General features: G+C 35.3%; 3 protein-coding genes across 9 annotated transcripts in view; 1 reads left to right on the top strand and 2 right to left on the bottom strand.

Annotated features, from left to right (window-relative positions):
- The window catches only part of PDS5A (PDS5 cohesin associated factor A), a 128,497-nt gene extending 107,831 nt beyond the window's left edge, over positions 1-20,666 (top strand). For 2 of the 7 annotated variants that reach the window (XM_079919091.1, XM_079919092.1), the window contains exons 27-33: positions 1,117-1,249; positions 1,811-1,930; positions 4,421-4,483; positions 5,221-5,366; positions 6,601-6,709; positions 10,818-11,170; positions 16,760-18,136. In XM_079919091.1, the coding sequence (XP_079775217.1) occupies positions 1,117-1,249; positions 1,811-1,930; positions 4,421-4,483; positions 5,221-5,366; positions 6,601-6,709; positions 10,818-11,170; positions 16,760-16,985 (1,150 nt within the window). In that variant the 3' untranslated portion in view covers positions 16,986-18,136. Of the gene's footprint in view, positions 1-1,116; positions 1,250-1,810; positions 1,931-4,420; positions 4,484-5,220; positions 5,367-6,600; positions 6,710-10,817; positions 11,171-16,759 lie in introns of all 7 variants that reach the window. The other 5 variants (XR_013827909.1, XM_079919093.1, XM_079919094.1 and 2 more) reach the window with 5 other exon arrangements.
- Positions 1-22,932, bottom strand: part of LOC307185216 (SCAN domain-containing protein 3-like) — a 546,171-nt gene that overhangs the window by 85,674 nt on the left and 437,565 nt on the right. The window lies entirely within an intron of this gene.
- UBE2K (ubiquitin conjugating enzyme E2 K) overlaps positions 21,966-22,932 on the bottom strand; it is a 104,970-nt gene continuing 104,003 nt past the window's right edge. The window contains exon 10 of the transcript XR_013827911.1: positions 21,966-22,033. The gene's annotated coding sequence lies outside the window, so the exon portion shown is untranslated. The remainder of the gene's footprint in view (positions 22,034-22,932) is intronic.

Raw genomic sequence — 22,932 nt, 5'->3', positions numbered from 1 at the left:
TCATGAGTATAGAGATAGTCTGCTTTTATACAACTTTATTCCACTCCCTTTATATTTTAATTGATAAAATTATATCTTTATACATTGTTTTATTTTACATATATATGATTATTATTTTATGCATTTTCCTTTTAAGTCATATATTTAAAAAGGAGTTACAAATCAGAAGTTCAGTAATGCTGGCTTTATATTACCTATGTGATTACCTTTACCAGTGTTCTTTATTTCTTACAGCTTCAAGTTAACTGTCTATTGTTTTTTCGTTTCAGCCTGAAGGGCTGAGTTTAGTATTTCTTGTAAGACAGGTCTACTAAAAACAAAGTACATTAATCTATTTCCCCCTTACAGTAGTCTCTTAAGACATTTACATATACTATAGCCAAAGACGTATACAGAGATTATCATCAAATGTTTTTTCTCTCCTGTTGATGGAGTAAAACAGTAAGTCCATGGTGGTTGCCTGAGAATCATCATGGCAACTTAATAATAGGCTTTGATCCTATATTTGTCGATGTAAGCTCCCCAAGTGATTCTAATGTTCATCCTGATTTGGGATTCATTTTTACTTAGAAATTCAGGTGTCACCTTCAGACACTTTATGTATTAAATGAATATAAAGTAACAAGAAGAAAACAGCAAAAATGGTTTGAGATGTGACTGTTTAGCTGAATTACTGGTTACTATGCACACCAGCCTCATAGCATGTGAAATTCAGTTATGTCACAGTAGAATTACATACAAATCTTAGATCTTCTGCATACCTTGCAAATAGTCAAAATGGCAAGACTGTGCTGTATGCTGGTTCGCTTATCATTGCTGGATATTAATACACGTTATATCATCTAAATGTTTATTAAATACCTATAGAATGAATCTTTGCCTCATGAAACTGTCAGACTTTCTCATATTAAGCTATATGTTCATATTTGTTATTTGTGATATGATTCTATTTGAATTGAATATTATTAACAGGATATTTCTATTAATCATTAGAGTTTTCTCTGTATTATACTCTTTTATATTCAGACAACAGAACTTCCCAGTAAGCTATTAAATCCCTTAAGCAAAAGCACCTACAATCAGTCTCTTTACTAAATGAATATGTTTGTCATTTAGGTGCCTGTGGTTCATGCTTGAAGTTTTAATGACAAAGAATGAAAATAACAGCCATGCCTTTATGAAAAAGATGGCAGAGAACATCAAGCTAACAAAAGATGCCCAGTCTCCAGATGAATCCAAGACAAATGAAGTAAGATATATATTAGGCCAGTGGGTATTAAGATATTACAGGAAAAAATATTATGACCCTTGTCCCACTTGTTTTTCCTAACTATTACATAATAAAATAGATTACAGAACATTTATTAAAAATACATACTTAGTTTTTACTTTATTTCATTAAATTGAATTCTATTATTTGAAGAACATTTATTACTTTGAAAAAGATATTAAAACTTCTACAGAGCACAGGAATAAGAACTAGTAAAATTTACAACTATGCTGTCTTAAGAACTTTTAGTAAGAGTTACAGACAAGTAGATATTCTTTTTGTATGTTTCCTTTAGTTTGGTTTATTGTTTTTAACACATACTTGGCATTCATGTTAAATTAAGATGAAGGGGTCTTTTTTGTTGTTGTTTACTAGGAGGCTACATAAGAAGAAATGCCAAATACAAATGCAGAATGTTCAAGGAATAAATAATAACCCCATATTATTGTTTTGATTCGATTTTATATATTGGTTAGAATTGGTACTTGTGGTTATTTTTCACTACTGAAAGGTATATGTGATTTTTTTTTTCCTCCCTAGAAACTTTATACAGTGTGTGATGTGGCCCTGTGTGTTATAAATAGTAAAAGTGCTTTATGCAATGCAGATTCACCAAAGGATCCAGTCCTTCCGATGAAATTTTTTACACAACCTGAAAAGGTAATTTCTTCCCTTCATTTTTCTACCATACTAAACCTATTTAAATTTGTTACCATCAACCCTAGTGGCAAGTATTGGATTGTCTTGACTACAGAGTAAAAAAAAAAAAAATACCTCTGTGAGTTTATCAAGAAATGGGAGATTGTCTTCCAAAGCCTGAAAAATATCATTCTCACCTTACAGAGTAGAGAATACAAATCAAGCTTGGTGGTGGTGTTCCTATGTGAGCTATTCCTTCTGGATATTTCTAATATGTAAGAGGAATTTTCAAATTTCTTAAATTGTTTTCATCTCATTAAAACACTGTTAGTATTTTTTCAGACAAGAAGTAAACAAAATATTTGGTAGAGTATAAATATATATACATCTATATATGAAATAAAATGTTAGAATGAATGGAATTGGTCTTGGCAATTGACAGACCTGGATTCGAATCAACCATTTCTAATTTGAGGGACCTTACACATGTTAACTCTTCTAAGCCTCAATGTCTTCATCTCTAAAATGCAGATGATGATAATACCTGTGAACAATTACTAATATACCTAGGTTTCTAAGAGTTTGTCACAAAGTAAGCATTTAATAAATGGTATTAATAATAAATAGTACATTTATTCTGCTGTCAGCAAATGAAGTTTTCCATGTAAGTAAATTTTTCAGCTAACTAAAGCTCTTTAAGTTTTTCCAGCTAATTTGGATTAAGAAACTTTTTCAAAAAGAATGCCTTTTATTTATTACCCACTTTAAGGTGGTATTTTAAAGTTTAACTTTCCTGTGCTTTGTTTAAAAAAATATCCTTAATATTTTTAATTGGAAAAAATAAGGCATTTAAAATTTTCAACAAAAATTTTAATCAGACTTTGATTTAGTACTCAGAATTTACTCTGCCTGGTTTTGATAGGAATAATAAGGATTGCAAAGTTACTTCTGTTCTAATTGAATTTACTGGTCTTTATAAACACTCCTGAGTGACCTCCTGAATTTAAATTTACTTTATTGTTGACCCAGGGCTATCGTGACTGGAATAGTACCCAAATAGAATCTTCATACATCATCAAGAATTTAAATTGCTGTTTGTCACTACACCTGATTCTAATTGTTTTTTGTTTTGATATTGAAACTTAGAATGTCTTTAGCCTTCTTAATAATAATTTTGTTTTTTTTTCTGTTTTAAATGATCAGCTTTCCTCATTGCCTTTTCTAATATGTTGCTTTTAATATGGTATAAATTCAGACAGGAGAAAACTAGGCATATTAAGATAGCTTAGTGAAGCTATAGTATATCTTCATGTAACAATATTTTTAGCTACATAAAAGCCTTTGTGGGGAAGAAAAGAAAGATACAGCCTTGCCTAGAATACATGCCAAAAGTGTTATTTCTTTTTATAGGCACATTTAAGCCTTCTGTTCTTTTCTGTGACACTAGTGTGAAGGTAAACTTAATAAAAGAAAAATAATTTTTTAAGTGCGATTACTTACAAATTAATGAACTTCCAGACAGCAGTAAGTCATTTTGCTTCCGTGAGACCATTGTGGTTTACTCGTGTGCTATTCCCAGGATAATTAACAGATAGAGGCACCATAGGATCAAATTGAACTCTTATACAGATGTAACTTTCAGAAGTATCATCAGTGTCCACATTTGGTTTAATTCATTTATTAACTAGTTAATATCACTGCAGCCAAAGAACATTACAATTGACTTAATTAGATTTTGATGGTGTATTTACCTTTATGATTTGGACAGTCTACTTATGGTTCTAGGAAACAAAACATTTTTAATTAAAGTAACAGCTTTTTTTTCAGTAAGGATAATTTTCTTGAGATTCTGTGTGGGGTTCTTTTAGTGAATATTAAGTGCCTGATATATGCATAGTACCATTTTGGATGCTTTGGGAGCCCCAAAGAAGTAAATTTTAGGGACTTCCCTGGCAGTCCAGAGCTTAAGACTCTGTGCTTCCACTGCAGGAGGCGTGGCTTCAGTCCCTGGTCGGGGAACTAAGATCACGTGTGCCACGTGGTGTGGCCAAATAAATTTTTTTAAAAAGTAAATTTTATAATAGAGTGGAGAACATAGTTCATTGAATAAACTGGAGACTGTTTGCCCTGAACCATATGAAAGAATAGAAATGTGTTTTATTTAAAATGTGATTTAAGGGAATTCCCTGGCATTCCAGTGGTTAGGACTCCGTGCTTTCACCGACTATGGCCTGGATTCAATTCCTGGTCAGGGAACTAGGCTCCTGCAAGCCACGTGGCACTGCCAAAAAAAAATGTGATTTAAGTAATTTATATCTGACATTTGACTAAGTCTTGTGTGTCACTGAGTTAATTTTAAAACTAGACTTACGGTATGGTTCATGAAATATGCTTTGATGGTTTGATATGTTTCTTAGCGCAAATGAAACTGTTATGGTAAAGCAGAATGCCTTGAAGTCTTGTATGGACAATAAATATATGTTTACTTTTTTTTGTTTGTTTTTTTGATAGGACTTCTGTAATGACAAGAGTTATATTTCAGAAGAGACAAGAGTACTTCTGTTAACAGGAAAGGTATTATGTACTAGATAATTGGGGGATCTTTATCTCATGTGCATATTACTTCTGCTATTCTTAGAAATAACCTTTAAATGTCCCTCAGATTTTATAGTTCCTGATTCTTAGGGATCATGTTGTGGATTATAGCATCTAAAGCATTTGTTCTCTCAGGCTTTTTTTTTTTTGTCATGAACCACTTTAGAATTACAACCATGTGTTCTCACCAGTACTGATAGGCTTCAAGTTATTTAGAATTCACAAAGCAGATTTCCCTGAAAAATGATATAATAAATTTAGATGTGTAAGATAAAGATAATTTTAAAGTACTAATAAGTTAGACAGTTTATATTCTATAAAGGTAATATGACATCTAAAAGAGCAAAGGAAAATTTAGTATTTGATAAACAGTGTCTAAACTATTACTATATATACTCAGTAGTTTACCTGTAAGACATTTTATTGTGTCTTAATTATTATGTATTTCACTGTTTTAGGGACACTTTGTTTTGATTGAGCAACAGGAATAATTAAATATTGCATAGTTATTTTTAAGTAGAGGTAATGCTTTTGATTTGTAATTATGTTTAGATATAGTTTTACAGAATTATCATTTCTAATAAATTTAGGATTTAACTTTCCAAAGCAACAACAATTCCTGGCTGTAAGCGAAACAGTATCCCTTACATGTGTCTAAATTTGTATGTATTCCTTTCAGTAAGGTATAAAATAACATGCGTATATGTAATTTTTAGCCAAAACCTGCTGGAGTACTAGGTGCGGTAAACAAGCCTTTATCAGCAACGGGAAGGAAACCATATGTTAGAAGCACTGGAGCTGAGACTGGAAGCAATATTAATGTAAATTCAGAGCTGAACCCTTCCACCGGAAATCGATCAAGGCAATTTTTTTCTCCAATTGTTTTTGTTACTATCACTCACTACTTGGTTCATCTTTCAGTTTCTTTTCTTAAAGCACTGTATCACAAAAATGGACTTTAGGAAACATCTTAGTAAAAAACAGTAGTGCTAAATTTTAGTATAATTAATGATGGAAATTGAGAGTGTCGTACACATTTTGAAACTGTTTAGCATTCTAAATGTGTAGAAAAGTTAAATGGAAAAACGTAAGAATTAGTAATATACTAAAACTAATTTACATGGGAGTGTGTGTCTGTGTTTAAATTTAACACTTAGGAGAACTGAAAATGTAACTCTTTAAATAAATTTAATTTATATGCTTTTTAATTTTTAACTCAAAATTAGTATAGCATGAGTAGAGATAACATTGTTAATAACATTTTCCACTTATTAAAGATTCCATGTTTGGGACTTCCCTGGTGGTCCGGTGGCTAAGACTGTGCTCCCAATGCAGGGGGCCCAGGTTCGATCCCTTGTCAGGGAACTAGATCCCACATGCTGCAACTAAGAGTTTGCATGCCAACAACTAAGACCTGACACAACCAAATAAATATTTATTTAAAAGATTCCATGTTTAACATGTCAAGTGTTTACTGTCTTAGCTACTGCATAAAAATTTCCATCTGACCCTACTCTTACCAACACTAAATATTGAGGCTTTTAAAGATTTTATTCTAATTCATGAAATTTTAAGCATAAATTCAGTGGTGGTGTTCTAAACACATTTTTAGCAGTAGAATCCCAAAATATTAAAAAATTAACGTGGAACATCTGTGGTTTACATAGATGGTGGGGGTCAGACACCTCCCCTGTGGCCTCTTCTTGCAGCCCCTTCCCTTGCAGAGCATTAAGAACACAGACTGGAGAAAACTATACGCTCATCTGTTGTATTTTTGCTGTTTTAGGGTTTTCCACCCCCCAACAGATAGGCTTATAGAATAGTTGTGTTGTTTGTTCCTTGTCAACTATGCTTTCTATCTGGTGGTTTTAGGCAGTCATTTCTGTCTTACATTAGTAAGGTAAGATGGAAATCCAAAACTTGATATAGTAGAGCAGTAGTCTGTAACCACAGAAGATCTGAGTCTTGTTAACGTTACTTCACTTGGCCAGGCTTCTAAATCAGCCTAAGCCTCTTTCCTTATTGGTATAGTGAGAGAGTACACTTCCTATTCATATGGTGAAATAAAGAAGCTTTGGTTTATTTCTCTTCAACAGGGAACAGAGTTCAGAGGCAGCAGAAACTGGAGTTAGTGAAAATGAAGAGAACCCTGTGAGAATTATTTCTGTGACACCTGTAAAGAATATTGACCCAGTAAAGAATAAGGTAAATTTTAAAATTTAACAAGTGGGTTTTTCCCATGGAGATTCTTATTACAATTTTATGATGGGGTAAGAAACCCACAGTCTACACATTAATATATACTACATACTATACCTGTGTGTATACCACCCCCTGCTATACTTACTGGGCTTCCACTCTACAGAAGTGTTTCTTTGTCCACTGTCTTCATTTACCAGAGTTTGTGTGGTCACCTTCTCCCAATACCTTGAAAGAATAGGAACTGAAGTGTTTTGAGACCTTGTTTTCAAAACTTCATTGACTCCCACCAGGGATCAACACTGTTTCTGTTGTCGTTTTAAGTTAAACTTAATGAGCTGACCTTTTAAAATATGTTTTTTATTTAACAGCTGCATTCTTTGATGGTGTATCTTTTAATACTTTTAATACTTTTAATAATAATATTCTTAATTTTTTGGCAGGACAGAAAGGAGTATAACATTGGTAGGAGGATAACTTGCCTCAGTAAGAATGACCTAATACTATTATTTCTTTTTCTATAGAATCATGTTCTTGACATACTTTTTTTTTTTACCCCCCATATATTTATGGTATTATCAAATGTTTTAGGAGTTATCCTCAGGTACATAAAATATGGGACTATACAGTTATTCCACAGTAGCTGAACTTTTCCTATCCAAAATTATCATCTGAATTCAAACTAAATAGGTAAGGATACATTTTTTAGGTCAGTCTCTGACTATCCATACTCTTGCTGTTTGCTATCTGAACTTCATTATGTCAGTAAACTCAGGTAACAGGGAACCTCTCACTTTCAAAACTCTTAGAATTCAGAAACCAGTAGATTTAGATATTGTGGGATCTTTCTATAGAATTAAACATTGAACATAATCATGCTTAGATGCAGATATGCATATTGCCACAGATACATAAACATGCTTATAATATGTATTAAGAGGTGGTACAGGGATGCAAATATTTATCTAGTACAAACATCTATCTATAACCTTTTCAACCTCTGCTGTAGAATTGTATAGAAGATAAATTGGACATTTAAATTCTAATTTCTGAGGGGCCAAAATATTACTTTGATTGATCTGTAATATTATATTGTTCCAAACACTGTTTTAACTTTTTCATACTTCCAAAGAATGTTTAACAGATTCACTGTTGCCTGAAGAGACTGGGGTTGTATTTTGACAAAAGCCTGATAGCTTCCCAGTCAGATCTCCCAGAAGTTGATACGGTCATTTCTTTCCAGGGTATGGTTCTCAGTCTTGCAGGCTCAAAACACTACCTTGTTGTACTGAAAGAAGATAAAGATCTAAGAGAGTGTTTCTTGGTAACCAATTTCTCAAAGAGATTGATGCATAAACCAATTTATTAGTTATGTATATAAAAATTATCCAGCAAATTGTATATCCATGTTTACAAATCAGAACATTTTCTCCTATTATTTACTCTGTGAGCAAAATCAAATGGTAATATGAAGAATGAATAAGGGAGGTGGTTAAAAGAAGAAATAACACATTAACATTCTGTGGAGCAGGCAGGCAATACCACCAGTGTTGCCCTTTAGAGTCTTCTATTTCTTCATGCCTACAGCTGACAACTGATTTCCTCTTCATTTGGCTTTTGCATGAGTTCTTTATACATATGCACATAAATGTAATGTTCATAAATGTGTAAATATGATCATGTGCATGACATTTAATAGTCTTTTTTTCCCCTTTTAAACAGCCTTATCTGTGTGTTCCATTTTTTCTCTACAGTGTTATCATTTTCATGTTTGTATACACATAAATACTTCCTTTCCCTGTTCTTTGTCACTACAATGTTGCATTAAATTTACTGGTGATTTTATTTCTAGGGGCTAATAAGTTCTAGTAGTGGGAATGCCAGGTCAAGGAGTAAATATACTAGAGATTTTAGATATTTTCATATTGTTTTCTTCGAAAATTAGAACACTTGACATTTCTACCAGCAGGGTACTTTTTCTCTGTATACCCACTAACAACAGGTTTATAGTTCTTTCGAATTTTTTTCAGTTTAAAGTATCAAAACTAATGCCCCACTATTGTTTTAATTTATATTTCTCTGATGATCAGTATTTTTGTTGACCGTTTGGATGTACTCTTGTGTGAACTGCCTGTTCATATTTGCCCGTTTTTAAATTATCTTTTTCTTGTTTAACTCAACTTTTTTTTTTTTGGCCATGCCATGCGCCTTGCAGGAAATTCGCCAACCAGGGATTGAACCCAGGCCATGGTAGTGAAAGCCTGGAATCCTAACCACTAGGCCACCAGGGAACTCCCTAACTCAACGTCTGATACTGTAGTAGTTCTACCTTCTTGTTAACATTCTTGCTCCCTTCCAATCTCATCACCAAATATAGCAGCCAGTGTGATCTTTTTAAAATATAATCTGGATTATGTTTGTCCTCTGTTTAAAGTCCATCAATGACTTTTATCACCACTTAGAATAAAATCAGATTTCTTACATGTCCCATAAGGCATTCATGATCTGGCCCATGCTTGCTTCTCCTACCTTATACCAGTCTCACATCACTTCAAGTTCCTTCAATCTTCCAAGCTCTTTCCTTCTTCAGGTACTTCATGCTGCCTCTTCCATCTGTCTAAAATACTTCACTTTTCATGTGATAAGTCCTGCTTTGATATTATTTAATTAATATTCCCCAGAAGAACCAATGAGAAATTGATGCTTCCTGTTTTTTTTTTTTTTCTGAATGCCCTTTTCTTTAATCTCTTAGCATTTAGGGTAATCTGTACTTAAATGTTTGTTTACTCTTTAAAAAATTAGTCACCTACTATGCTAATCTGTTTGAGGACAGGAAAAATAAGAGTTTTGTTCCCCAATCTATGCCCAGCAGCCACTGCACCTAACAGGCATTCAGTTGAATGGTTTCTACTTCAAGTTTAACCACACTTAGTTTTTATTGACCCTTCTTATTTTGCCCAGGAATCTCCATCTTTCTCCAGGGTGCCTTCGCATATCTTTTCTCTGATCCATTTTGTATTGTTTTACAGTTTAAATCCTGTGGCCCACCTTACTCTTGTTCCCTTTTGATGATTTTTGTAACACGACTCTCCACATCCCAAGAGGGTGAAAGAAGTAGGAGTCATTAGCTCATCATCCTGGAAGGATGGATTTAAGTCTAGCTGCCCATGTTAAAGGCTCTGATACTGTCTCTTAAGATAGGGTTTACTTTAATGTTAATCCTCAACGTGAAACACTGATTTGTGGATTTTCTAACTTAAGATACTACTTTCACGAGTTTTCATTTAAGTAAATTTTCTTGAAACATGAAAGATTTATGTGTTTCCCTGGTCATTGAAAACATTTTTTGGGGAAATGAAAATTAATTAATTAATTGAAAAGATAAAGTCACTTTTTCGGTGAGGATAGTGTTCCTTTGTTTCCCTTGAATCAGTTAAAATTATTATAATTGACTCCTAAATATCATACATATAAAGGTCACTTTCATTCTGAAAATTATTATTCCTCCTAATGTCCATTATGTCTCATATTAAAATGGAATTTTATTACTTTGAACATTTTAGATGACAATATGTAATATATATGCCAAACAGAGGAAAAAAGAGAATGCTCAGAAAAAAGTAGAAGGTTAATGATTGATAAAGAAGAGACAAAAGTTAGAATGAATGAGTGGAGTGAGATATTAAAGAACTTTGTGTCACAGAACTACAAAGATTATTATAGTCAGATGCATCATAGAGAAAGAAAATAACATTGAATTATGAAAACATTCCCCCCTCTTTTGAAAAGTGATACATTAAGAGCATACCACAATAAAAAGGACCTTGTCATTTAAAATGGCTGTGAAAGCAAAACTGAGTAGGTTTTCTCTTATATAACTGCCTATGCACTTTAGTAAGCATTTATTGAGTATATTATATATGCCAAGCACTATGGTAGGCACCTCATTCAGTCCTTATCCTTGAGGAGTTTACATTCTTCATGGGATGTAAGCATTTAATCAGAAGCCCTGGAATTCCAACTCTTTTAAAATACTTGCAGAATGCTTCTTTGTAGTATAGATCAGTGATATTTAAGGAATTTATGTTCATATAATTGTTTTCTGCTCTTTTAGGAGATTAATTCTGATCAGGCTGCCCAGGGCAACATCAGCAGTGACCGAGGAAAGAAAAGAACAGTAACAGCAGCTGGTGCAGAGAATATCCAACAAAAAACAGATGAGAAAGTAGATGAATCAGGACCACCTGCCCCTTCAAAACCCAGGAGAGGACGTCGACCCAAGTCTGAATCTCAGGGCAATGCAACCAGAAATGATGATATAAATAAACCTCTTAGCAAGGGAAGAAAGAGAGCCGCAGTCAATCAGGAAAGCCCTGGAGGTTTGGAAGCAGGTAATGCCAAAGCACCCAAACTGCAAGACATAGCCAAAAAGGCAGCACCAGCAGAGAGACAAATTGACTTACAAAGGTAACGTACACCGTTCTTTCTGAACTTTGAATTTAGACATCTGGTTTTAATCTTAGTTGCCAGTCACCCCCAAACACCTAGGCATTTGGGAGTGAAAACTGCCCCTGGTTTTCCTGAGTAAGTTATGGTGGCATTTGCTTTTATCTCATAACTTTCAGGACAACAATTTGAAGAAAGATCTCCTTTTTTCTTTGGTTAATTTTTAATTAGGATATGGTTTTTGATGTTTCTATTTATTAGCAAGGATAACATTGTCTTGGTGTCCCTCACATAGTTGCATGGGGTTTTCTAAATATAAACGGCTACCTTTTTGATACAGAGATCCCAGAGTGGAATAGATAGATGTCATGGCATGCTCTTTATTTCCACTTGTTACAGTAAATTTTAATATAAGTCAGCAACTTACCTCTCCCCCACCCTCCCTCACAGCTACTCATCTTTGATCATGTTGTGTTGGGATTTCAGATTTTCTACACTGTAACAGTGGTGCCCCAATGAGATCTAGAAGTTGGCTCCTTACTTGGTCTACAATTAGAACTTAGCTCTACACTGCTTCTTTTTCCTTATATACCTATACCTAATTCATCTCCCCCCTGAATTAGATTGTAAGATTCTGAGTTCCTTCTAGGAAAGAACCAGCTCTGATCATGTCAGGACACCCTCACCATCCTGCTTCAATATTTTTATAAAGTACAGTGTTGCTAAGGCATACGTGTTTGTAAGTACATTTTTTAAAATTACCATTTTTGAAATTTGGAAGTTTGAGGCTACTAGATTTTCTTACATTTTAAGTGTCTCTGAGTACCTTTTTCAACATCTCATGGCAGCTGATCCAGGCCCAAACCTGACTAAGTAATGGGTGTTTCTTCTACTTAGCCACTTCTACTTTTATGGACTAAAAGTGTAGTAAGGAAAGCCAGTATTGGGGGCAAATTTATTATTTTTCTCCTCAAACCTGGACCTTTGACCTGGAACGACATACTTAACCTCGGCCTCCTTTTCTTCATCATTAAGGCAGTATAATAATACCTTCCTCAAAGGACTGTTCCAAGAATTAAATGGTCATTAAATATAAAGCACTTAACAAAATGCCTTGTACAGACTAAATGCTCAGTAATTATTTTAACCATTGTTTTGAATTCTAGTTGCTTTACCTCTTACTATATTTTTAGTTATACAAAAGCTGAACAAATTTCGTTGGAGATTGCCAGACTTCTCTTAAGGGTTTCTAGAATTCTAGCCATTCCTCACCCACATAAAATAGTACTGATCATCACACCCAGGCCACCTGAGCCACCTGACCTTACCTCTCATGTGCTGTCCTTTTGACATCTAACCAAAATATGCAGGCACTCACTTGGACCCTGAAAACGTTTTCAGTAGCAACCAACCTTGTCTCTGAAATTGAGCATTGTAAAACCCATTGCTCTGCTTTTAGTTACACCATTTGCCCCCAAAGCATTAAACAAACCAACAAAAATGGCTTACATGCCAGAGACTGGTGTTGATTAAAAATGGCCTTGGGCCTTTTTAAAACTCTTAAAACATCTTTTTCAAGAGTGAAAAGACACCTTAGAAGTCTTAAGTATGCCATTTAGTAGATCAGTTGGGCAATGTGTTATCCAAAATATAGAATTCTTTGATGGTTTTATATTCTCAGTGAAGTTAGATGGTTAAATTTGGTGTTCATGATAACACTGTACTTCAGTAAAACAGATCAAAGACTTTGCGCACATATTTCAGAAACTTCTGGTTGAATTATTGACTACTAATTCGTGGCTAACAAAACATAGAAGGACATTCTGAAACTTTCTCCCAAGCTTCCTTTTGTCTTTTCCATTCTTTCCTGAATCTAATATACAACTCTGCCCTTAAATTCTAGCATTATGACTTCGGCTTGGAAACCTAACTTACTCCCGAAACTCTGTATTACTCATGATAGCCTCTTGCATAGGACTGAATGTATTATAGGCACATGAGCATTGTTCCTTATACTTCTCATTTGTTCTTCTAACAAATACAGACAGATTAAACTGCCAGCATTGCGCTGGATGTTGGCAGTACAAAAGTATCCAAAATGGATAGGTTCTCGCCCTCAAAGAATATATTTCTCCAGCTTGTCAATTCCAGAATAGAGCAGAAAACTTTCACTTTAAGTCTACTGATTGATAAAAGTATAAGAATTATTTTATTATTACTATGTAAAACAATGAAATTCTGACTTATGCCACAATATGGATGGGCCTTAAGGACATTATGCTAAGTGAAATAAGCCAGACCCCAAAGGGCAAATACTGTATGACTCCACTTCTGTGAGATACGAGAGTAGTCAAATTCATACAGACAGAATGAGGTAGTTGCCAGGGAGAGCGGGAGGAGAGAATAGGCATTACTATTTAATGGGTACAGAGTTTCAGTTGGAAGATGAAAATATTCTAGAGATGAATGGCAGTGATTTATGTTACATATATTTTATTTCACTTAAAAAATTGCTACATAAGATGAATAATAGCTAACACTAATATAATGCTTATTATGAGCCAGGCTCAATTCTAAGCTCTTTGTTAACCTATAAAATGCTTAAAACATCTCTACATGGGTAAGTACTATCATTATCCCCAGTTTATAAAGAGGAGAGAACCAGGAATAGAGAGTCCATGTAGCTTTTGGTCCCTTTGCTTATATACATAGTGGAGGCAGCATTAAAACCAGGCAGCATCACTCTGGAGTCCACACTATATTGTACTTTAAGGTAAAATTAAGTCTTAATTCTACAGGAACTATACCTGCACACAAAAGTAGTTTAACAGAGGATGCTTTGAAAATATATTTACTTCCATATTTTAAATAGCTAATGTAGTTAATATATGTGGTAGTTTCCATGAAATGGAAAATCTTTGCATATAGTTTATTATTTATAATTACTACATAAGAAGCTGGTTTATTTAAAATAATCGTAGGTTAAACCACACAACTATAGTCATCTTTTGAACCTATTTCAGAGTTCATGCAAACAAAAGCTAAAGTATTTTAGCTTCAGAGAGGGAAAAAACAAAGAGAGATCAGATGTTCTTGAATTCAAGTGGCAAACTTAAGTGAAGCCCCTAATGCTATAAGAACATTGAAAGACCGTAGTGAATATTAGGTAGAATAATGTATGGGGTATTTGCAATGGTGCTTGGCATATATATTGGTAGAAATAATAGTGATAATAAGGAAAGGTTGTTGAATGTATATTTGCCTTGCCAACCATCATTATGAAGCAAGTACAACCCTATGTTAGAGATAAGGGGGTTAGACCTAAAAAAATTACTTTCTCAGGCCACTTGGCCAGTGCTACACAGAACAGGGTTTTGAATCCAGGCTGTGTCCCTTATTAATCGCCTTACTGTACTGCTAACAGTGGCAGCTGCGGTTATGTTTCTCCTTTAAACTATGAACGTTCACAACTCTATTATTTTCTTTTTCTCTTAATGTGTAAAAGGAAATGTTTTAAGGTATAGTAACCACCAAGCGATGGAATAGACAGGCACACTAAAACAAAACTTCCTTGTTTGTGACTCAGCTGTTCTAACTATCCTTCAGCTTGAGGGGAAAACGTTGAATGGTCAAAATCCTGAAGGTGCCAGCTTTATTTTTATTTCATGGGAAACTATAGCTTTCACCTTCATACAAGATTCTAAACATACTTTTGATTAACCAAAGGTATTACCTATGATTGATTTGACATCTCACCTGTATTTTCCTGAGACCTGGTGAGGATCAGATACAGGTTAAAGCCACATGATTGAACAATTCTGAATACAGAGCTAATATAACACCTTGAATCATCCTGTTAAGGTTATCATTACACTTTGAACCATCTCATTAGTAAAAGAAGAAACAGGGTTGCCAAAGCTGAGAGCCAAGCACCACATTTCTGAGCTAAGGATGAACCCAGAATGGTAGGAACAGCTCACTTACTGCCCTGGCAACTTGAAGCATAGCCTAGAGTCCTTGCATTGTGGAACCAGATCTGGATCTGGATCACTGCACTAAAGTAGTTTACCCCCGGATTTTAAGCTTGAATGCAAGCCTTTGAGAAATAAGGCCCAGCACCCTTGTGCTTCTCTGTGACCCTGCTTTCTAACACTATTTCATCTGTCTTTTCCTTTACCTTGCATTATTCTTCACACATTTTACTTGCTTGCTTTCTCACTTCCCTGATGGTCAGTTCCTGCGCTGGTCACAACTGTCCCTACATTAACATCTGAAAAGAGCCTTTCCTGACATTACGCTCCCTTCTTTACTCCATGTGCTCCTTTGTAGATCTGTCTGAATACAAGATGATCTCGAGGCGGTCAGTCTACACTGTATACTAGGACCACCTCCAGAAAACGCCCATTTTTATTACTTGGTATTTATACTCATCATATTGTATGATTTCAACTTTATTATTAAATAATTAATGAAAACCATTTTTGAGGCCCTAGTATATTCCAACCACAGTCTAGATGCTTTATGTTTGTAACCTCACTAATCCTTCAGCCCTGTAAAAGTAGGACCCTTGATAAATGGTAGCCTCTACAGTCATTTAAATACCATAGCAATCACTTATGTGTAACCCCTCTAGAATTCCTCTTACTAGGTCCTCTCACTGACAATAGGTAAATAATAATTTTTAGTATGACTCCTACTTATATACTTTATTAATTCAAGGATAGATATGTTATTCCACCAAAATACAAAAACTGTACAGAAATTTCCTGGCATAGAATTTACTTAATCTGGGAGTTCATACATTTTAACTTGTAAACTTACCTGTAGGATTTTTAGATCCCTCTGGATTTTTGCAGTAAATCTATTCTATCAGAGGGGTGTGTGTGTGTGCGCGCGCGCGTGCCAATAAATGTTCCTGTTTATATTTTGGGCTGCATTTGGAATTGTTACTTCTTTTCAGAAAATTCCTTGAATTTACCCTGTAAATTTATGAAAATCAGCCATTTGTATACTATAGTCAGGAAATAGTATCTGAACAACTGGACACTTAATGTTGGCTTCCTGAGTTTGGGAATGGAGGATTCATCATCATTTCAGTTATTTACTTGTTTTTCTTTTGTTTTTGAATTATTATTCAAATGGCAAACAATTCCAAATATTTTGCATTGAAAATGTGTTTTTATAGGTCTGCTGATTCTTGAGTATGTTTTATCTTTGAGGCCAAATTCTTCCATGAAAAAGAAAATATCAATTAACACCAGTGGAGACACAGTCCTTAAACTTGGGACTTAAGGGGAATATGTGAATTTAAGGAAGTTACCTATAGGATAACAGACTATAGTTTTCCCATCTTTGGATTAATATGTTTTGCTTAGTATGCTTAATATTGGAGTGTTCAAGAGTCTTGGAATTTCTACTTTTTTTAAGCAAAGGATTTCCCGATTTCCTGTGCTCATTTGTATATTGAGAGTTTCCTCACATCACATCGGTTTGTATCTTAAAGTATCCCCTAAGTGTGTTTCCTCATGTATTAACAACCGTGTATTAGTTTAATATGAATATTCTTCAGTAACAAGTGAATTTTTATCAAAATAATATGAAATTTTTCAGAAGCCAAGTGCTCGGAAGTGATGGCGATTCACTTTGGGACATAGAATCAAGTCCAGGAAATTCTTCCAGTGATCTGGATCGTTTAAAAGTCTGTGAGAGCAGCCAGGAAGATACTGAGGACTCAGAGCTAGTAAAGGGAAGCTTCCTGAAGGTGCAGCAGGCAGCTTGTAGAGGATTCTTTGATATCATATTATTAAATTTTATCTATTATAACAAATTAATTTAATACTATGTAAGAATCTTAATCACTTATTAGCTTTCTTTGGTTAGCATTGTTATCTTTATTAGAAGGTATGTTATGTTGGGGTTTGGGAATATAAGTAAACAGCCCCCTTATCTTTCTCTCCCAAGTTTGGAATTGTTAAAAAGGAGATACCATCTTAATACTGATGTGGCTGATTAAAAATGTGGAATGACAGGGAGTTCCCTGGTGGCCTAATGGTTAGTATTCTGGGCTTTCACTGCCCTGGCTCGGGTTCGATCCCTGGTGGGGAACTGAGATCCCACAAGCCACACTCTCCCCCACCCACCACCCAAATCTGAAATGACATAGGCCAGGTAACTACTAATGCCTTGCCCCTAAATTGAACAACCTCCGGCAGACCAGAACACACCTTTTGGAGGCAAAGGAGAAGAAATCTAGACAAGACCAAATTCCAGTATGCTCAGTTTTTCCTTCCCCCACCCTCTCACCCATTAGATGGGTTCTTCCTCCTCCCAGAGAGGAGTAGGTGAGGGGAGAAGAGAAAGAGACCCTATCCCACTACTTCATGCTTCCAGAGGTCATAATTTTCCCTCCCTATTAGGGAAATAGGATCAGTGGGGCATTTCTCTTAACAGAATTAAGCTAAATTTTCCTCCTTTTTTTAGTACACTAAAGAACAGAACTTATTTTGCTGCTTTTATTTGCCAGTTGTCTAGTAATTTTTCTACTACATAATTTTGAAAGTATTCATTAAAAATCACAATTACTTCAAATAGCTTTTAGTGTTTTATTGTAGTAATAAAACAGATTGGACACTGGGTAGCAATGCTTAATGGTTGAAAATAAAAACTTCTTCATTGGTATTGTGTTTTTATGTAATTTAGGGAAAGATTACTAAATCAACTAAAGTGTCACATGAACAATGAAAAAATATTTTCAGATTTTAGATAATAACTATAGAAATTAAATAATCTGTGTATGGTTTGTTTTCCTGTTTATATCTTTTCTAACATTGCTTTCTTCTACTCCTATCCCCAAGGTAAAAAGAAAATTCATTTGCAAAGGGAGAAAATGAAGGCCAAACAGAAGCAGGCTCTAGCTTCTGCAAAAACTTGGATTCAGAATGACCCTGAACAGAAAATGAAGTTAACTTCAAAACACACTTTCTGCCTTGAAAACTGAAAAAAGCTATTACTTCCTTTTTTCACTTGACCACAAGTCCTTTGATGGAAATGTACAGCAGAAACTCTTGAGAGAGAGGCTAAAAGCAACTCTGTTCTACCCTCCCCCCAGACTTTTCTTATGAAAAGTCAATAATTAAGCAAATTGCTTAACACTTGGTTCCAGTTCCTGCATATCTGGAGTTTAACAGCATAATACACCATTAATTTCCATGCTGCAGTCTTTATTTTAAAGAAATTAATAGGATGTCCTTACACTGACAGTGAGAATTCATCAATTTTAGAGCCAGGAATTTCCCATGTTACACAAGAGAAAAATAGAAGTCTACTGAATTAATTTTTTAGAAGAAAAGAGATCAGATTAAATATTTCTTTGTTTTTCCTTTTGGAAACTTTTATGTATAATTCTTTCTGCCTGCCTACTTTTCTGCAAAATGAGATGTACAGATTTCAGTTCCCTGCTATGAAAAGTGATGTGGTGGCAATTTTATAAATGTTGCTTTCTGATTTTTATCAGAGTGAGAAAATAATTAAAATTATTATTGATTTCATATCACTTCATATTTTGATTTCCCCTCCATTTTAGTTTAATATAATTTGCAATAAATGTACATATTGTTTTTTGTTTCATAAAGCATATCACTTTAAAGTGGTTTTTACTCCTGTGATTATGTTGGAATATTTGGAATTTTAAAGGAGTAAAGACTGTCCAGCATTTGGTTTTATAATGTCTGTCACCAGATTTTTATTATTGATGTAAAAAAAAAAGTCAATTTTTTTAAATAGTTGGACTCTGGCAGCTTTGTAAGGAAAGTGGGAGGAGTTTAGGATTGCTATCAGTTTTCAGCATTGTGCTATTGGGAAATAAGTGCTTTGCTTTTTGTCTGCCAGTCCGGGCTCCGTTTTTATGTTTATTTTAGAAAACAACTGTTGCATCAATATATTGTTTCTTGGCATTGTTCAGCATAGGTAATGTGTGCACTTTTTGTGTGCACATTCATATTTAAGTTTTTTGCATAAAATAAATGCTTCTAGATGTCATATGGTAGTCTTTTTTAATCTTTTTATATTATGTTTTCTTGTGAAATTTTTTATGTAAAAGGGCTAAAGTCATAAAGAAACAAAGAACATGATTACAGTCAACTCTCCATTATCTATATAAAATAGTGACTGCCTCAGGTTTTAGATTTTGCAGTAATCAATCATAAAATTAAAATAACGAAGGCATACCATAAGAGCTAATTCAGGAGGAACTTGAGATTGGTCCTTTCTCACGCCCAGAGTTATCACCTGCCCCCATTCTCCACTTTATGCCCTTCCCCCAAGCCCTATCTGAATGTGCTCAGTGTCCTTGCACATACCTATCATGGGTTCGAGGGCATAAACGTTTGTGTGATAACTTGGTCTTGACAGGCTGTAGTCTACGTGAGATGTAAAACAGTGAACGTGAGCTGTGTCAAAAAAAAAAAGATTATGTTAAATGTGAAATTTTCTGGTAGTAAATGTCACTTATGTTCTCATAGGTAATCAAGAGTTGGCTGTATACTGACTGAGTGAAAGATGGGTAATTCTTTTAAAATATGCATATACATACACATTTAAGTATTGGATGATGGCTAGGGAACAGTGGATACCAGTGATAGAAAATATCTTTGAAAGGGCAGAGAGCTCTACTCTTCCTTATTGCCTCTTCATAACTCTTTAGAAGTATAAAATATTGCCTCCGACATGCTGAAAGAGTACCTATGCATAAGCATCAGAGAGGTCCCTCAAGCAATCAGTGGGCATGTTCTGTTTAGATTTTGAAGCTCTCTTAGAATCAGACAGCTTGATTCTTAAAGGCCACCAACTTGCCACCAACAAAAAGCACACTGGTAGGGCCTTCTGTCTCTCATTATCTCCTTTTAACTAATTACCCAGCATCATATCTGTCTAGATTACCTAGTGTGAAGTCATATTTAACATAATGTAGCAGACCATTCCCATCAGTTATGGCTGCTTAGATTTTTGCAAGAGAGGAGTTAGCTAAAAGGATCTGGTCCACAGACATATGTAAATGGCCCACCCCTGATTTTTTAATATAAGCAAGTATCTGGCACTAAGGGATGGGAGAGTAGGATGATAGACTGAGCTGATGGGGAGGGACTTGAATAAGGGAAACTTGTCATTTTTCCTTTGAAAAAGGAAAAAGTAAAAATCCCTTAGGAATTTGGTATTCACATCTCAGAGAAATACAACACAAAGTGCAGACTTACATTTGAGAGTTAATGTTAACCCTTTGTGTCTAGTTTGAAGCTTCTTGTATTTGTCTAAAACTACAAGCCAGAATTTTGTATCTCCTTTGATAAAAAGTGTGTATAATGTAAAGTAGTTTTGCATATTCTTGTGCTGCACATGGGCTGAATTTTTTAAAAAAATTTTTAAAGACTTGAAGAGAACCTTGTAATTTGTGTAAATGACAAGTGTAAAATCCTACCATAAAATGCTAAAAATATGCATTGTTTCAAATAAAACCAAGAAATGCAGCATTATATAGTAGTGTGGAACCCTGAATATTCATGAACCCCCTTGGTATGTCACAAGCTGATAAATGTCTTTGCATATTTTGTTTAGATTCTGGAGTTTGCACATAAGGGATCAAATGCCACCTTCGAACTTCCTGACTACATACTCTGATCTGGCTTACAGTGACTGAGGGAGAACATAATAATTAATAGATGATAAATTCTTACGGACATTTGGGAAATTTTAGAAATTGTTTAAGAACTTAAAAGTGGCCTTCCATTCATACTAGCTATTGATACATCTATTTATCACAAATTCTGTATATGCACATTTAGTTCAAAAACTAGTTCACAGAGAGCAAACAGATTACATATATGTATCTGGAATAAGATGAACAGAATGAGAAGAGAAGCTATCATGACTGGTTATGTATTTTACCCTGAATGGGATTATCTTTCCACACTTGGGATACTTCTATTCACATGAGTAACTGTCAATAGAAACCACTGGTGACCAACAAGTCTCCAACAGTCTGACGAGCTTTGCAGTGTGCCTAAATAATGGTGGCTTTGCCTACAAGAAGTTTAAAGTTTGCTACAAGCCAGCAACAGTGGAAATCAATGGAAATGAGTGTACATAAACACTCAGCCTGTAAACTAGAGCTCCAGCTTTTCATTCCCATTTAAGAGTAATAACCTTCACTTATTTTATCTTGTACCTATTTCAAAGTCCAACAGCAACATGTACAAAGTACCATTTCTAAGGAACATGGGCCAGGCTGGTTGGTGATCAGGACTTCAAATTTTGGGGTATTTCTCAAATAACGTTTTTTAATCAATGCTGATTACAACTTAAGGCACTTTCCTCCCCTTCCTTCTCTAGTCACTCCTTTCTCTAGCAAAGACCACGCATCCTTTTAAGAAACAGCACTGTATGCGTTCTTCCGGGAGAAGCTTGAAAAACAATCAACTGGAGGTCAGTTATACACAGAGAGAGTGCTGTAGTTCATGGTCCAGATCTGTGGAAGCCAGTAAGAAAGTGTAAGGGTGGGAGGTAACCATTCTGTACAGACTGGGCTTATTGGCAGGGGCTGGCATTAAAACACTAAGATGCGTGCCTTAGAAGGACTAGCAATATAAAGCAAATGGCACAACATGGGCATATATGGCTATTCAGGTGTCCATTGCCTGGACCTCATAGATGCTGTAGAAGCAGAAAATCCTTACCTTTTCTAGAGAAGTGTTAATTTTGACAACTGTTTTGAGCACGTAGGTCCCTAAAGTGGGCTGAGCAAGCCACCCGCGTCCGGATTAGCTGGACCTGATGCAGGAGTCAGTTCTCCAGACTGAGGGCCCCCTGGAAGGAGGTGACCGTAAGGGTGGGCTGGAGACAGATTAGAAGATGGCTCTTTCAGCAGCACAAACACCACTTGAGCACTTCCCTTGTACAAAACATTGCTCTATTCACAGACTCTGGAATACCTGGTCCCAGCCCTCAAACCTTGGTTGTCCACCATCCTGAGTGCACCCCCATCTTGCACAAATTCTGGTGTGTTGATAATTCCCGTGGCTTCTTTGGACAAACTTCAGGGATTGAGTGAGCTTCTCCAAGCATCAAATTTTGATGGGGACCCAGGCAGCAACCCCTAAAAGCACCCATTTTAGTTTTATTCTGAGCCTTTTTGAGAGATCACGCTGGTGGCCACCCAACCCAAAAAAAAACGCCTGAAACCCTTTCCCTCCCAGGAAGGTCTTGACAGTTTTGCCATCCGGTTTCACCTGGCATGTGGTGGACTGTATCCTCCAAGATACAGCTGCAGAGACAAAAGAGTAACCTGCCCCTTTGCCACCCACCACAGGTTAAGAGCTGAAAGGCAGAAGGCTGGTACCCTTAAAAACTACCGTACTTGTGACCATTTTACGAGCAGGCTCTTTAAATGCTGTACATAGAATCAGCCCAGGAGTCCAGGGTCTCTGCATTCATTGCCCATTTGGAAGCTTGGCCTGCCCAGGGAAGCTTATAATTATGTGCAGCAGGGCCTGCCTCTTTCTAGAAGTCTATTACATCACTTGCAGTCTCCTAATTCCACCTTTTCATCACAATGGTAACATAAATGGCAATGAAGTGTTTGTTGTCCAAAGACCTGATCTTCAACTGATGCATGATTTCTCTCTTACTGATAATTTTGGCGTTGTGTTTTGAAGGTCACAGCTACCTAAATTTTACAGTTCCTATGGAAGGATGAAGGACATTACAAATATTCCACAATTAAGTAGAAAAAA

This window comes from Stenella coeruleoalba (assembly GCF_951394435.1).
Source record: "Stenella coeruleoalba genome assembly, chromosome: 4".
Classification (NCBI taxonomy): domain Eukaryota; kingdom Metazoa; phylum Chordata; class Mammalia; order Artiodactyla; family Delphinidae; genus Stenella; species Stenella coeruleoalba.
This window is presented reverse-complemented; position numbering and strand designations above follow the sequence as displayed.